Genomic DNA, 16,350 nt, shown 5'->3' on the forward strand with positions numbered 1-16,350 from the left:
TTATCTGATAATCTGGTACCCATGACACACCTTGAAAGAAAAATCTAGAGAGACCATTGCAGTTTGAAGAGCATGAAAAGGAAGAAGAATATCCTTGCTATTGTTTTGAACAAGGAGAATACCAATAAAGGGGAAAAGATGTGGAATTTTGTGAAGAATAGGGGTCATTTGGTGATTTCAGAAGGATTTAAGCTTAATGAAATAGAAAAAGATTTGGGGTTATTTTGGAAAAAAGGTTGATATATTTGACTACAAAATTTTAACGTATCACTGCATGTCGAGAAAGATGGGATTATTCCATATATTTTACCAGTATACAAAAGGTATAAATTTCCTCTCTTATAATTAGTTTTTTTTTTTTTTTTAAGATTTTATTTTTTCCTTTTTCTCCCCAAAGCCCCCCGATACATAGTTGTATATTCTTCATTGTGGGTCCTTCTAGTTGTGACACGTGGGACGCTGCCTCAGCGTGGTTTGATGAGCAGTGCCATGTCCACGCCCAGGATTCAAACCAACAAAACAGTGGACTGCCTGCAGCGGAGCATGCGAACTTAACCACTCGGCCACAGGGCCAGCCCCAAGGTAATTTGTTTTTCACAGTTTAATTTCCTGAAATATCAGTAAATCCTATAATCAATGCTCATTTCTAATGTAGTAGTATTAACCACCATAATTAACAATTATGTTTTTAATAACGCATCTTATAGTAGATGGAATCTCAGAATCAAGGAAATATAGTTTTGTTTTGCAAGAATTTCTTTCTAGAGTCTCTGTTTCCTTTAGAGTGTCAGGCCTCTATGTCATTCTCAGTCATCCACCAGATCCTCCTCCACTAAGACCTGAGCAATGGCAAAGTAAGGCAATCAATGGTCCTCATGTTGACTTTTGGGCTTTGGGGTTACATAGACACGGATTTGAGTCCTGCCTCTGTCACTTACTCTTACATTATGTGAAGTTGGATTGGTTATTTAAGATCTTTATGTCTGGGGCCAGCCCCGTGGCTGAATTGTTAAGTTGGCGCACTCCACTGTGGCGGCCCAGGGTTTCGCCGGTGTAGATCCTGGGCGAGGACATGGCACCACTCGTCAGGCCACGTTGAGGCAGCGTCCCACATGCTGCAACTAGAAGGACCTGCAACTAAGATATACAACTATGTACTGGGGGTGGAGAGGGAGATAAAGCAGAAAAACAAAAAAGGTCTTTATGTCTTATCCGTAAAATTTCCTAATCTGTAAAAATGGGATAATAGTATCTTAATTTATAGATAGACTGAAATAATACATATAAAGCACAGGGTAAGTGCTCAAAAAATTTTAGCTCAGCTTTTACGCCAGAATAAACTATTTCAGATAGTTACATGATGGAGGAAAACAGTCGGATGATAGAAAAAGAGTTATAGCACTGCGGTCAAATTTTACAGAGTGATGATCTGTTTTATAGTCCATATTGAGCTGAATTAGAATAGAAGAAACCTTGTTACAAATGTCCAGGGATTAAGCAAAGAGGAAGCAAATAATTATGACTGTGATGACCAAAATGAGGGAAGAGATATGAGAGACAATAAAGATAAAGTATACTTAAATTGTGAATTGATAAGTGAGGCAGGTGAGGAGAAAAGAGGCAATAAAGATGATGTCTGAGTCTGCAGAACCAAATGAATTGGGATACTCTTTATTGGGAGGGAGGAATTTGGAAGCAGGAAGTAGTTTACTGGAGTATGTGTTGGGGAAGAATAATGAGTTCGGTTTGGGACAATCACAGTGGAAACTCAGCAGACAGTTGAAATGCTGAGTCATAAGGTTCTGTCTATTCTGAAACGTTACCTTTAGTTATTTGAGCTCAATAATGCATCCCATTCTTGCTTTATACCGAAAGGGTTGCTCATATGTGGTGCCCAGTAATGAGGGATGGGAAGTTGGTGGACACATGGCGGATAGAAGGCAGTTGCGTGGATGCCTTGTGAATGAAGAGCCACACAGCTCCACTAGAGGGCAGACTAATTTTCTCCATATTCTGCAGAAACTCAACTTCCTACTGCAGGAGGGGAACAGACCTGGTAGGGAAGGAACTACACAGTGGGGAGGAAAGATGAACTTGAATTTGACTTCTTAGTGACTTTTCTCAGGGAAAGTGAGAGGGTATCACCTAAAGATGCTGACTTTTCTGCTACTTCTCCTGGAACTAGGTATGAGCCTTATCCAGTGGGGAGCTTGGGGTTAATGCTAAGGCTGAGTAAATGAGTAGAGGGTCTGGGGTCACCAGTCGGAGGATGAGGGGAAGATGTTGGATAAGAGGATTCTGACAGCATGAGGGTTGGCAGAACAAACTAGAGGTAATGCTACAAGGTTCTTCAGGAGCCAATAGTAAATAGTAAAGAAGTAAGTAGTAAAGAAGTAAATAGTAAAGAAACTTTCTTGCCTAGAGACAAGCTTGTTAGCCTTCATGGGTTTCTCTGTCTCTCTGGAACTAGGCTCTGTGTTCGGTGCTCTCCTCTCTCAAAAGCCAAGCAGGGCCATCTGTCAACGTGGGACCACCATGAAGATTCAGTGTGAGGTCGATACCGAACTCACCTTAATGTTCTGGTACAGTCAGCTCCCAGGACAGAGCTTGACACTGATTGCCACGGCGAATCAGGGCTCTGAGGCCACTTATGAAAGTGGATTTACTAAGGACAAATTTCCCATCAGCCGTCCAACCCTAAGGTTCTCAACTCTGACTGTGAACAACACAAGCCCGGAAGACAGCAGCTTTTACTTCTGCAGCGCTGGAGACACAGTGCTGGGCACAGATCAAAGATCTGAGCAAAAACTGGAGCTCCCTCCTACCCAGCTCCCACCCAGATGAGCCTGAAGACCCCATCAAGGCAGGCAGGAGAGAGGAAACCACAGCTCTCAGGCACAGACAGCTGCTTGTGTGGGTGAGTATGGATACAAATGAGTAGGCTGGAGATGGGGAGAGAATTTGCAAGGCTAACTGGAGGGCTCCATCCACAGACAGATAGAGTAGCTACTAGGAGGCTGAGGATGAAGTTTCTTCCAGATGAGTGTTTGGTATTACTCAGTAAAGATAATCAGATACTACAGTTTGCCTTCAAGTGGCAGGGCCAGAAATACTCTTTAACTATTTTATCTCAAGGCTATGCTTAGCCTGTTCTGTTCAGAAGGCCCTTATTCATCTTGAAGTCATACTGGTCCATTTCACTGATGGCATTATGCTGATTGTTCATGGTGAATAGAAATTATAAAACACTCTAGATGCCTCAGTTTGACATATGCATGCCAGACCAATGTAAAATCTGCAAAAGTTCAGGGGCCTGCCACACTGGTGAGCTTTTGAGCAGTCCAAAAGTGTTGGAATATTCCCTCTAAAATGAGAGATAAGCTGCTCATCTTATATCATCTGCCATGGAGAAAAAAGAGCAATCCATAGCGGGCCTCTCTGGACTTTAGAGTTAACATATACTACAGTTGGGGGGTACTATTCTGGTCCACTCATGTGTAATCTGTAAGTCTGGGCCAGTGTGACAGAGAGTTCTGTAGCAGAACAAGGCTGTGATGAGAGCTGCCCTGCCACCTGGGCCACAGACGAAGCAGACTCAGTGGTTCTTGAAGTGCCTGTGGCAGATAGAGAGGCTCTATGGAGCCCCTGGCATACCCCAATAAGAGAATCACAAGGCGTATGCAAAGAGTCTTGATGGAAGGCCATACTGTCTTCTACCTGCCAACAACCATTCTTCCTTTGAAAAGCCGCTTCTAGCTCTTTAGTGAATGCCTCATCATGGCATTCAGAACTGGGTGGTATCTAATCCACAAAACTGTAAAGCTGGACATGCACAGAGTTTTCTGTCATTAAGTGGAAAATGGATTATCAAGAGCAGACTCAAACATCCCTGGAAGAAGGCACAATCCAATTCCAAGAGCAAGTCTCGGTCTCTTGTTACACACACCTGTTCCACTCCCCTTACCCTCAATCCACATGCAAGCTTCCATGGGAATTCCCTATTTCCAGTTGAAAAAGCAGGGGCCTATATTCTGGATAAGTTTGCACTTTATTCTGGAATGATCATTACAGTCTAACACAAGTGTGGTTCTGAAGGGTAGTGGTGAAGGGAAATCTTCTCAAGGGCCAGAACTTCATTCCTTTTAAGCCTCCTAAATCTGGTTGCTCACATCTCATGGGAGAGGCGGCCTGAAGTATATATCTAGCCTGCATTCAACTTTCTTTCACACAACCCTCTTGACTCTTTAACCATTCATTCACACTTTCCCTTTTTGCTTCTCTGTGCTGCATAATGGGTAATTTCTTTAGACCTACTGTCCAGTTTACTAACTCATACCTCAGCTACAATAAGCGGTTTAACCTTTCAATTGACATTTTTATTTATATTAATTTTCATTTCTAGGAAACCTACTTGTGTCTTTTACAAATACGAGTGGTCATTTTTGAAAGCATCTCGTTCCTCGTGTATTTTTAAATGATTTTATTTCTTTAGGATATTAAACATCTATTTGGAATTTTTATCTGCCAATGCCAACATCTGAGGACATTTTGCATCTGGTTTTCTTCTTTGTAATTGTTGCTGACTCTCACTCAGGGTGGCTTACTTCCTTGTGCATTGTATAATTTGATTTTATGAATTCACCTTTGGGAATTCCTTGAATCCCAGACTAAAGGTGGGTTTTCCAGAAAATATTTATGTTCACCTCTGTCAGCAATTGGGGTACAACAGACTTGATATCACTTTATCTTATAATTCTCAGAGTGTATCTTCTTGACCATATAGTGTCTGTCCCAAACCCGAGGGGGCTGACTACTCAGTCGTCATGAATATTCAGAGGAAACTTTTTTTTATTCTTCTGCCCAAAGCCAAGATCCAAAAATATAATATTCCTTGTTAACTGCCCGTGGGGTTTTTCGTTGGCCCTTTCGCTACGTGGGTAGCTCTTCCTGTGTCCCGGCTTTCTAAAGGAGCACTTCCCATCTGCCTGCTAGTCCCATGCAGGGTCCAGCAGGTTTTGCCCAGTTTCCACACATCCTGATTCTTAGCCACAGGGATCCATATGCATCAGATGAGGCCCATTTGATCTAATGGGTCCAGTGCTAGCTTCCTTCCTGCCTCATGTTCCCATTTCCCTAAGAAGTTGGCAAATTCACTTACAGATAAGCCTTGGATTGCGAGTACCTTCCTATATTACAGCACAATTTTCTCCTCAGAAACAGTAAGGCACCACAGTTAGGAACTTGAACTCTGTCATCAGGCAGATCTGAGGTTAAAACTGCTTTATCACTGGGTGTAACCTTGAACAAATTACACAAGTTCTTTATATATATCTTCATATGTAAAATAAGGACAATAATGAAACAAAAAAATGAGAATGAGGGTTTGTTATAAGGATGAGAACAGATCATTCCTACAAAGCACATAACACTGTGCCTGGCAGAGACAAGACACACTATGACCTAAAGTTATTTCTCACTGTAATCCATGAAATTTTACCATTAGCAATTCCTTCCTCAAGATTAGGAATAGCCCTCTCTGGGAAAATCTTATTATTACAATTGTTTCTCCTTATTTTAGCTCTTTTAATTTCAAAATAAATGAATGTTATTATATACTGCATAGATAATTAAAATGAGGAAAATTAAAATCACTCATTTAAATAAAGCTAAATCAAATGATACATGCTGTTTTATAATTTATTCTCTTAACCCAGCAATATTTCATAAATACCATTTCATGTCAAAAATATACATTACACTAACTTTTAGAAGAATAGTTCAATGTACTGATGACCATCCTGTATATATCAGTTTGTATAATCGAATCCAATGGCAAGGTAAATGTCCATATGCTAGATGACATGGTTATTTAATTTAAAAAGCAATGGTTGTGTGTGTCGATTGACTCTGTTATAGACTCAGCAGCGAATAATGAAAGCCCTCCTAACCCCACCTTCACATGGCAGGCTCCTTCTTATTCAGGTCTCCACTCACATATCGTTTCCCCAAAGAGATCTTTCTGACGACCTCACCTAATATAGCACTGGTCGACCCAGCCACCAGTCACTCACATCCATTATCACTTTATCTTATTTTAATAACATCTAATCACCATTGTCTGAAATATATGTTCTATACATACATTAATATATATTCTTATTTATTGTCTGCCTCCTATCATTATACCTTCTCACATGTGCGTGGAGACACACACACAAGTAAACATAAACGCCGTGAAAGCAAGGACCTTTCCTATTTTCTTCATTGCTGTTTCCTTACAGCTTAGAAAAACTGCAGGAACACCATAGGAATTCAGTACATGTTTATGGAGTGTTATAGACTGAATTGCCTTCCTCCAAAATTTAATTGCTGTAGTCCTAAATCTCAGTATTTTAGCATGTGACTGTATTTGGAGACAGGGTCTTTAAAGAGCTAATTAAGTTAAAACAAGGCTATTAGGGTGGGCCCTAATCGAATACAGTGGGTGTCCTTATCAGAAGACATTAGGACATAAAAGAGAGACATCAAGGAAGTACCCGGAGAGGAAAAGCCCTGTGAGGACACAGTGAGAAGACTCCATCTGCAAGCCAAGGAGAGCGGCCTCAGGAGAAACCAACCCTGCCAACACCTTCATCTTGGACTTCTAGCTTCTAGAACTGTGAGAAAATAGACTTCTGTTGTTTAAGACACCCAGTCTGTGATATTTTGTTATGGCAGCCCTAGCCAGCTAATACTGAGTAAATAAATACAATTCAGAAAAAAAGAGGAAAATTTGCCAAGCAGTGTGGACTTCCCTAGAGAAAAACTGTACAAAGGCATTTGAGTTTAGACAGTGTAAGCCCATAAGGAAATGAACCAGCTTGTACTAACAGAAAGGGAACAGACACTTCAATCTTTATAATTGAATAGAAAAGTGGCCCAACAACAAGTGCCAGCTGGCTCTGCTGCCTTCCCCAATGCTTGGAAAGGGAACAGATGTTATGGGTTCTATTGAGGTAATTCCAGAACCTGCTCAAACACAGTGGCCCTGAAGTGGACGGTCCTCAAATTGGAACTGTGTTGGTGCTGTTGACGAAAATAATCCATAACCAATCTATAAATGAAAATTTGGGTGAATTTATTCTGAGCTTAAATCTGAGGATTATAACCCGGGGCCTTTCTTCCCTAAGGAAGAAAGGGCACCAAAGAAGTGGGGTGCACAGAGTGGTTATGTACCCCCAGAGAGGATGTTTCACATAGGATTGAAATGTCCCTTTTACAATAGTTGCGAGACTGCTCTGTCGGCACAGGGATTGATGGAAACAGCAGGTAGGTCTTCTGTCTCAGTGAACACAGCAGGGTGGCAGTCTGTTGTCTCCAGCTGAGTGGTCACAGGTGAGCTGGGTGGTCAAAGGTGAGTGCAGCAATCAGTTCCTAGCCTAAGGAAAAATGCTTATCCCTAAGGAAATGCTAATGTCGGGGGAAGTTGCACCTTTACCTCAAGGGCCTTTGTTCTGGCCATACGAAATGTCTAAGCAGATATGCAATGCGTGCTCAACAGCCACAGTCAGGCCCTTTTGGAAAAAACAAAGTCAGGCCGAATTAGGTTTACACCAAATGGCTTCCTCATATGCTCCAATATATCCTATTGCTTGCCATTTTTATTTGTCAGTGCCCATGTGGACGGAGCACTCAGTTCTGAACCTTGGGAGCCTTTGAAGATCCTCCTGGACAGGTTGGCCTACAGGAAGTGGACTGACCAATTGGATGATTCCAAATGGACAACAGAGTCCAGAGTTTTTATAAGCCAAATGCGTGGAAGGAGTACACTTGACTGACTGGGATGTCAACGAAAATAATCCATAACCAATCTGTAAATGAAAATTTGGGTGAGTTTATTCTGAGATGAAATCTGAGGACCATGGCCCCGGGCCTTTCTTCCCAAAGGAAGAAAGGGCACCAAAGAAATGAGGTGTACAGAGTGGTTATATACCCCCAAAGAGGGTGCTTTACATATGATTGAAATGTCCCTCCCACAATAGTCACAAGATTGCCCTGTCGGCACAGCGCTCAATGGATACAAGCAGGTAGTGGGTCTGCTATCTTGGTGGGCGTAGCAGGAGGCAAGTCGATTGTCTGGAGCTGGGTGGTCACAGGTGAGCGCAGCAATCAGTTTCTAGCCTAAGGAAAGATGCTTAATCCTTAAGGAGACGCCAATGTTGGGAAGGGGAGGGAAGTTGCACCTTTATCTCAAGGGCCTTTTGCTCTTGCCATAGGGAATCTCTAAAGCAGATATACAATGCATGCTCAACGGCCCCGGTCAGGCCCTTTTGGAGAGACAAGGTCAGGCCGAATTAGGTTTATACCAAATGGCTTCCTCATATTCTCCAATATATCCTATTGCTTGCCATTTTTATTTGTCAGGTGTTATCACCAAACTGGGCTTGTGGGACTCATTCTGGAGCTAATATAATTTAGACAAATAAATCCAAAAGAAACAAATGTAACTTACCAAGCTCTGAGTAACATGGAACAAGTCATGGCTGCTACAATAATAACAGCCCACATAGGTTTTCCTCCCGGACTCTTTCCTGGCTTTCTTCTGCTTACTCTCCAGCAGACTCTGGATTCGCTTAAACAGCTCTAATAGGCCAGTGATAGCACAAGAAATGATGGAAATGTGAACAGAAAGACCATTACACTACAAGAAACAATCTATCCTCAGATAACGTTACAGCCTCAATTGCTAAAGATGTCCCCATTCATCCCTTTACAGAAGCTTGCAGAATTGATAAAACATGCAGATGGACTTCCCTCTGAGCATAAAACTGCCTGTTTTCCTTGGCTTCAAGGTGGGGAGTTGGAGGGGGGGTGAGGAGGAGCAGCAAGCTACTCCATTTAGCCAACCAGCCTTGACCAGTCAGTCCATGCCTCCATGCCTCTGTCTCCCTCTTCAGTTTTTCTGAATCACACAGAGTCCCCCTTAACTATGCAGCTTCAGTGATTCCAACGCTGAGATAGTCAAGAAAATAGTTACTATTGGATAAAGAGAAATTGTGTCATGGGGAAAAAGTTAGAAAAAAATAGTGGAGGAGAAAAGGAGCTGGGAGTTTGGAGGAATCTGACAAAAATCTATTTTCAGATCACTGGGAGGTCTGAAAGACTCCAGGCTTAGCAACATGATGAGAAATGAACTTAGCTTGAACAGGGAAAGGTTCTGGTGTCATTTCCGCATTCCTTAGCCAGGTGACATTGAAGAAGTCACTTAACCACTGAGCTGTAGATTCTTCATTAGTAAAAAGGAGAAAATAGAATCTCCTGCCTACCTCAGGAGGCTGCACTGGAGATCAGATAAGAGGAAGGGAAGCCGAAGTTTCTATGGTAGAGCGTGGAGGCTCTGGAGTCCGACTGCCATGCTTACATCCCATCTCTACAACTTAACTGGCTGTATGAGTGTGAGAAAGTGACTTCACCTCTGGGAAGCTCATTTTGTCATCCATAAAAGGGCAATAGAGTTGTGATAATAGGTGGTTGTGATAAGAAAGCAAAAGATGGTCTAGGAAAGACTTACACAGAAACTATGCACTATCATCATAATTAAAAGACAGTGGTTGGATATGCTAAACACTAAATATGAACTAGGAGAATGTTTTAAAGAAATAGACAAAGGAATCTGTAGTTCATAAAGATTATCAAGAGTGGCATAGACTCATCCAAATTGAATTTGGCCAAATGTGGACCTAAATCCATCCTATACATCTAAGCCTAGAGTATGAGGGAACGGTCTCCACCTTCTCTGCCTGTGAGGTGATTCCTGCTACTTTGAAGAAAACTGACCTCATACGATGTTGTGGGTGTGGTAGTTTATTCTAAGGAGGAGCACAACACATCAGGAGAAGGCTAGTCTGAAGGCTTAGACACAGAAAATCCCCAAGCTCTTGGATGTTCCTTTTTAGACAGAGTCAGAGCCACAAGCACCAATCCAACAATTTTCTCCCTTTTCCCAAAGTAGTTTCCTATCTTCTACCCAGCATCACCTCCCCATAACTGTCCAGGTCATGTGGTATCTGCAGCAAGAGTCTCTTCAGCCTCTAAAACAGAACCTCCTGTGAAGACCCCACAACAAGAGGACAAAACAAAATAGCATTTTTGGTGACACTACAGAAAAAGCCCCTATAATAGAGGCTCCACAAGCTGGGTCAGCTACCTGTGAGCAGAGAGAGGTGAGTCATTCATGCCTTAGATGTGGCCTAGAGCCTTACTACTGTTCAAACAGGAACCAGTCTATCTTTAGATAACATTAAAGCCTCAATTACTAGGCAATGGCAAGGTGAGGCTCTGAGACCAGGTGCCAGGTGGGAGATTAATTCAGTCTTCTATTTCTTCCCGGAGACAAGTATCAGGAGGCATCAGAATGTAGTTTGTCCTGGCTTGATCCCCAATAACCCTCTTAGATGCCATCTGCAGCAGTTCCCACATTTCACTACACTTTCCATGTGTCCCTAAAAGGCTCAAGGCATTGAGGCCAGCTCTGCCATTCTTAGATCTGTATTCTCGGGCAAGACAGAACCTTTCTAAATCTCAGTCTCATCCTCTAGAAATGGAAATAATTTTGTTCTGCATACCTCACAATTAAAACATTTGTGAAAAGTTAAACATGAAGCTCAACACACATGAAAATCAGCATACCATTGTTGTTTGTGTGTGTGAAAGCTCTTTCAAAGCTGTCAGGCGCTGTACAAATACAGCAATATTCCCACCTAAATATGAACCCATCATGGATCAGACAGTGTGCAGTGAGGAGAGGGGAGCCCTCTGAGCAGTGGGTCTCCTGCTGTTGAGAAGCTGGCTTCCAGCCATATCAGGCATTGGACCGGAAGACACCCTCTGGGTCCCTCTCAACCCCATGAGTCCACATTGAATTTCTCCCAACTTACTCTAGCTTCTATTTACTCCATCTATCCAGCTTACCTCCTGTCTCACCACCAGACTTCTGAGTTTTTCTCACTTTATTGACCATTTCCAGAACGTTTATTCATTTTTTCCTTTCAAAGAATTCAAACATAGGAGCTGCTCACTCCTGCCCCTCATCAACCCTGAAAAGGAGAATCTCTTCATAAGAGGGTTCTCCCACCTGGCTCACATAATTAGACTTGAGATAGACACTAGTTCTATCTCTATACCCCTCTGGCCAGATTGGGCCTCAATAAATTACAGAGCTGTGTCTTGGTTGGCCGTGGCAGGTCCCAATTTGAGATCATTTCTGGAAAGATTAACTCTGTACTGAACCTAGCACAACAGTCCCACTGCTTCTAAAATAGAAAATTCCAGAATTCTCCCACTTCCAATTTTGTAATTGATCACCCAATACTCGACACCTTTACCATAATGTGCAAATCCCTCTACCTACGGCTGATTCTCTGATCAGAATCCAAATTTACCAGTGTCCAACCCTTTCTAATATCTGGTCTGGAGCATATAATGCTAGCTCGGGCTTTCAGGTCCTAGCAGGTGGGAGCAATTGTCATGATTGCTAATGCAGATGCCCAGGGCAACCACAAGGCTGCTTAAAGAGAACCTATAACAGTGTGAGTGATGAGAAAGACTAATGTCCTGATAGTGAGGAAGAGGAGGAATGTGGTATTGGTCTTCTGTCCCCAAATGTTATCAGGTAAGCTCCTAATGAATTCTTGCCCCCTCCTCCTTCCAAACGTTCTCCCTCCACATGCCCTCGTAGGAAGGCGAGCCAGCTGAAAGCCCTGACTCCCGAGGAATGCTGCCTCTCCCTTCTCATCACCTCTTGATGTTGGGATGCTGGTTCCCCACAGCTTTGGATTTGACCTTGCCCAGTGGTTTGGACTCAAGAGAAGGGTCTTCATGCTCACAGATATAAGACTTAGACAAGACTTCTTTCCTCTTAGGGGGCTCCAGGAGCAGAAAAGTTTACCACCCGTATCAGCCCTCCCTTAAAGGAAGTGAAGTAAATCTCCATGAGGTCAGAGGATTTCCAGGGGCTGAGGTCATTATTCCTCCTCCCAACCCTCATCTCCTCAGCTTCAGAAGGCCCAGCTGTGATATGTGGGTGCTTGGCTTCCCCTGTGTTCCCCACCCCAAAATCCTTCCAAGAATCAGCTGGTCTTCCTCTCTGCCCTCAGAAGGTAAGTTTCCTTATCACCTGTAGGTCACAAATCCACAGAGCTGCTAAATATAGCCAAGCTGATGCAAGACCCTGGGAAGGGGAAAGCTGCAGGTGTGTTTGTCCTGGGCAGAGCAGTGACCCTCTGCCCTCACTTGCACCCGCTCCCTCACGGTAGGAGCTATAAAGGCTCTCCACCACCCACTCAGTCATACTTCTACCACCATGAATCCACTTGTGGTTCTTGCCTTTGTGGGAGCTGCTGGTGAGTTGCCTGCATTGCTTCATGCCCCACTGGCCCCCTCTGCTGGTGGAGATACATGCTCCACCATTCTTGCTGCTGCTCTGATTTGGCCCGGGCTCTGATAGTCCATTTCCTGTCTAGCACCCCTCCTTCCATTCTTGGGTTCTCTTTAAGCCTCACCTCTCACCTGCCTGACTCCACTCCCAGCCCCACCATTCATCCATATCGGGCCTTTGTTTGGAGAGGCTGGAAAGGGAGACCAGGTGGACACGGTCCATGAAATGAACCGGTGGTCTTAAAAAGACTTGGTTGTGACAGCTCTTGGTAAGCTCATAGCTGTTCTTAACCTCAGATGCACCTGGGAGGTTGAAAAACTACTCACCCCAGAGCCCTAGCCCTAGAATTCTGATTTAACTGGTCTGGGGTGTGGCCTCTGCACTGAATTTTTAAACATCTCAGGCGATTTTAAGATTCCCAGGTGTGTAGCCAAGGTCGAGAGTCACTGTTCTATTGACCAATAACAGTGCCTACTTTTGTCTTGCCTCATGGGCCTGCTCTCCTTGGCCTCGCTGCGCAGATTTGAGCTATGAGAGAAGCTGGATATAGCCAGGGCTACTTAGCCAGATTTTGCTAGCTAGGCAACCTATCCCGACAATCTGGGCTCAAATAGCCACAGGGAGTAGATCAGTGATGAAAAAGAGAGAGAAGCATTCAGTGAGCTAAAGAACCACATTCCTACTGGAATCACACTGAGTGCACTGTGAGAGCATTTCTGGTATCCCTGCCCTGGCAGCTCCAGTAGAGGTCTGAGTCTGAGCAGGTCAGGGCACCTAGCTTCGTGCCCTGCAGACACACAGAGAGACTCAGGAGACACACATCCTGTGATCCTGACTGGGGATGGTAGCGCCCCCTTGCTGCTGTCTATCATCACTGGGCTTGTGAAGGATCCTAACTAGCATGATGCAGCCACAGCACTCTGGACCCCACCCTCCAACGTCCTGCTGAGTGGTCTTCTCTCTTCCTATTTCCACTCAAGTTGCTTTCCCCGTTGACGATGATGACAAGATCGTCGGGGGCTACACCTGTGAGGAGAATTCCATCCCCTACCAGGTGTCCCTGAACTCTGGCTACCACTTCTGTGGTGGCTCCCTCATCAATGCCCAGTGGGTGGTGTCCGCGGCTCACTGCTACAAATCGTAAGTGCTGGGCCCCTGACTGCAAAGCCCACTGCTCAGGACCCTGGGGTCAGTGCAGAGGAGTTCTGGGGTTGAGTGAGACAGATGGGAAATGTGATGGAGAGGTTGTCAACCAGCAGGTGACTCAAGTGAAGGGAGGCACAGGACAGGAATCCCATCACGCCCCAAACAAATGGATAAAACAGCCAAGGCTGTGGAGTGTAAAAGCAGGGAGGGACTGTTTTGGGGTGGTAAGGCCTAATGGGAAAATAGGCAAGGACTATATACAAGTAACCCGTGCCAGCTGGGCACACATTAAAAGCATCTAAGAAACTTTCAGAAAATACTGATGCCTGGGTCCTGTCTCGGGGCAATTAGCTCAGAATTTTCCCGAAGAGGGTCTGAATATCGGTGAGCTTTTAATGCCCTCTCCCTCTGGTGAGTCTACTCTCCAGGTAGAGCTGAGAATCACTGCCTAGACCAGAGGTTCTCAAACCTGAGTGTGCAGCAGAATCCCCTGGAGGACCTGCTGAAACAGGGGTCTCTGCCCCCCGACCCCGAGTCCCTGATTCAGCAGGTCTGCGATGTGAACCGAGAGTCTGCATCTCTAAGAAGTTCCCAGCTGATGCTGAGGCTGCGCGTCCTGGGGCCACACTTTGAGACCCACTGGGTTAGATCATACAGAATGATGCTGCTTACCAGACCAGGAAGGGAAGGAGTCAAAGTCACTGCATGCGATTAGCAAGTTGTGGAGGATGAAGAATTTCCAGGGAAACTCAAGCAGCTTGTTTATGCCCATGTTACTGGATGCAAGAGGGGGCTTGTGGGAAAGGCACTGGGAAGGCAGATTGAGGAGCGATCCCCAACTGCATCCCTTCACCTCATCCTTACTCCACCACCAACTACCTCTGAAGCAGAAAGGTTCTTGGTCTCACACCTGCACTGACCCACCACCCCTCCAGCCCTGTGATATTGCCACACCCCCGCCCGTGAGCAGGAAGCTCAAGAGCCCTGGGGAAAAGTGGGGAGTGGAGCAAGGGCCTTCACCGTGCTTCCCTTCCCAACAGCCGCATCCAGGTGAGACTAGGAGAGTACAACATCGAAGTCGTGGAAGGGACCGAACAGTTCATCAACGCGGCCAAGATCATCCGCCACCCCAAGTACAACAGCTGGACCCTGGACAATGACATCTTGCTGATTAAGCTCGCCTCGCCTGCAGTCATCAATGCCCGGGTGTCCTCCATCTCCCTGCCCAGGGCCAGTGCTCCTGCTGGAACCCTGTGCCTCATCTCTGGCTGGGGCAACACCCTGAGCTCTGGCAGTGAGTGGGACCCTCACTACTTCACCCTCTGACTTCCCACATTGCTCACAACCAAGCATGCCCCTGGGCTTGGACCCTTTCCTTCCAGTCTACAGATAACATCAAGTGCCCGCTACACACAGAGCTCTGAGCTAGGTACCAGAGAGACACAAAGTCTTAAGGAGTTGACCCCTTGAATCCAAAGACAGGACAAATACACACTTGCTATGATCACTTCTAGGGAGGGGTTCAACACTGATCATTCTGGAAACTAAAATCCACTGTTCCTTGCTGAGGCTTACGTTCCTGGGGTCCTCTCCTGGCTGCCCTCGGTGTTTGGCACTGGATTACTGTGGCCCATCCTGGTCTGACCCCCATTTCTCCTTTCCTTGATCTCTTCCTACTCCCCACAGGCAACTACCCAGACCTGCTGCAGTGCCTGGAAGCCCCGCTGCTGAGTCAGGCTGAGTGCGAGGCCTCCTACCCCGGGGAGATCACCAAGAACATGGTCTGTGCCGGCTTCCTGGAGGGAGGCAAGGACTCCTGCCAGGTGACTGGACCCTTCGCTGGCTGAGACCCCTGCCCATCCACAAGGCCCACCTGGGAGGGGGACTTGAACACCGAGGCTGTGGGGCTGACAGAGGGGACTCCGTGCAGTGGTCCAGTGGAGAAGTGTGGAAGGGTAGTTTGTGTGGCATGTTGTCTCCTAAGTAAGAATGGGCCACCATGAGAAGGATGTGGAGCCACAGGGATGACCTGAACAGGGTCTTTTAATGTTCAGATTGCATGTGGCTCTATTACCCCTTTTCTCTCTCTTTATAAAACTTGTCCCGCCTTCTTCCTCTCCAGGGTGACTCTGGGGGCCCTGTGGTCTGCAATGGACAGCTCCAGGGAATTGTCTCCTGGGGCTATGGCTGTGCCCAGAAGAACAGGCCTGGAGTCTACACCAAGGTGTCCAACTACGTGGACTGGATTCAGCAGACCATCGCTGCCAACAGCTAAAGCCCTCGGTCTCTCTGCTATCACTATGCTAATAAACTGACCCTGCGCAACCACCTGTGTCTGTACCTGCTCCCTCCGGCCCCCCGGCTCTGGGAAACCCCCTCCCATCTGAGGTCAGACAGGGCTCTACCCCTCACAGGTGAGCAGAGCACCCCACCTACCACAATGTGTTTTATGGAATACTAATTTAGCAGCATGTGAAGAGATGGAATCCAAAACATAATAAGCACGGGGCAGCGGGGGGCTATCTTCTAGAGGAAAGTACGTTTCAGAAAGGCTGTGTTAAAGAGGTGCCTTGACCTTGGCACTTCTCCAGTCCTGAGTGTGGTGCTAATGCAGCACACACAGGGCACAGTGTACAGGACCCACCACCCCCTTCCCTTGGACCCAGAGCAAACACCTCTAGGCAGACGCCTGCGCCCATCACCTTGGCCTCTTCTAGTGCCCTTTGTCACATGCTCTTATTAACCAGCTTGTACCCTGTCCTGGCAGCAGAAGGCCCCACTGGCCCCTG

At 45.6% G+C, this 16,350-nt stretch overlaps 1 protein-coding gene across 1 annotated transcript; it reads left to right on the forward strand.

The window, feature by feature from the left end:
- The first annotated feature begins 12,225 nt into the window (after positions 1 to 12,225).
- On the forward strand, positions 12,226 to 15,889 carry PRSS2 (serine protease 2). Its single transcript, XM_070266035.1, has 5 exons — positions 12,226 to 12,380; positions 13,396 to 13,555; positions 14,602 to 14,855; positions 15,248 to 15,384; positions 15,684 to 15,889. Exons 1-5 carry the CDS (start codon positions 12,341 to 12,343, stop codon positions 15,834 to 15,836), a joined length of 744 nt encoding a protein of 247 aa, XP_070122136.1. The 5' UTR covers positions 12,226 to 12,340; the 3' UTR covers positions 15,837 to 15,889.
- Positions 15,890 to 16,350: the final 461 nt, after the last annotated feature.

Source organism: Equus caballus, chromosome 4, assembly GCF_041296265.1.
Source record: "Equus caballus isolate H_3958 breed thoroughbred chromosome 4, TB-T2T, whole genome shotgun sequence".
Lineage (NCBI taxonomy): Eukaryota > Metazoa > Chordata > Mammalia > Perissodactyla > Equidae > Equus > Equus caballus.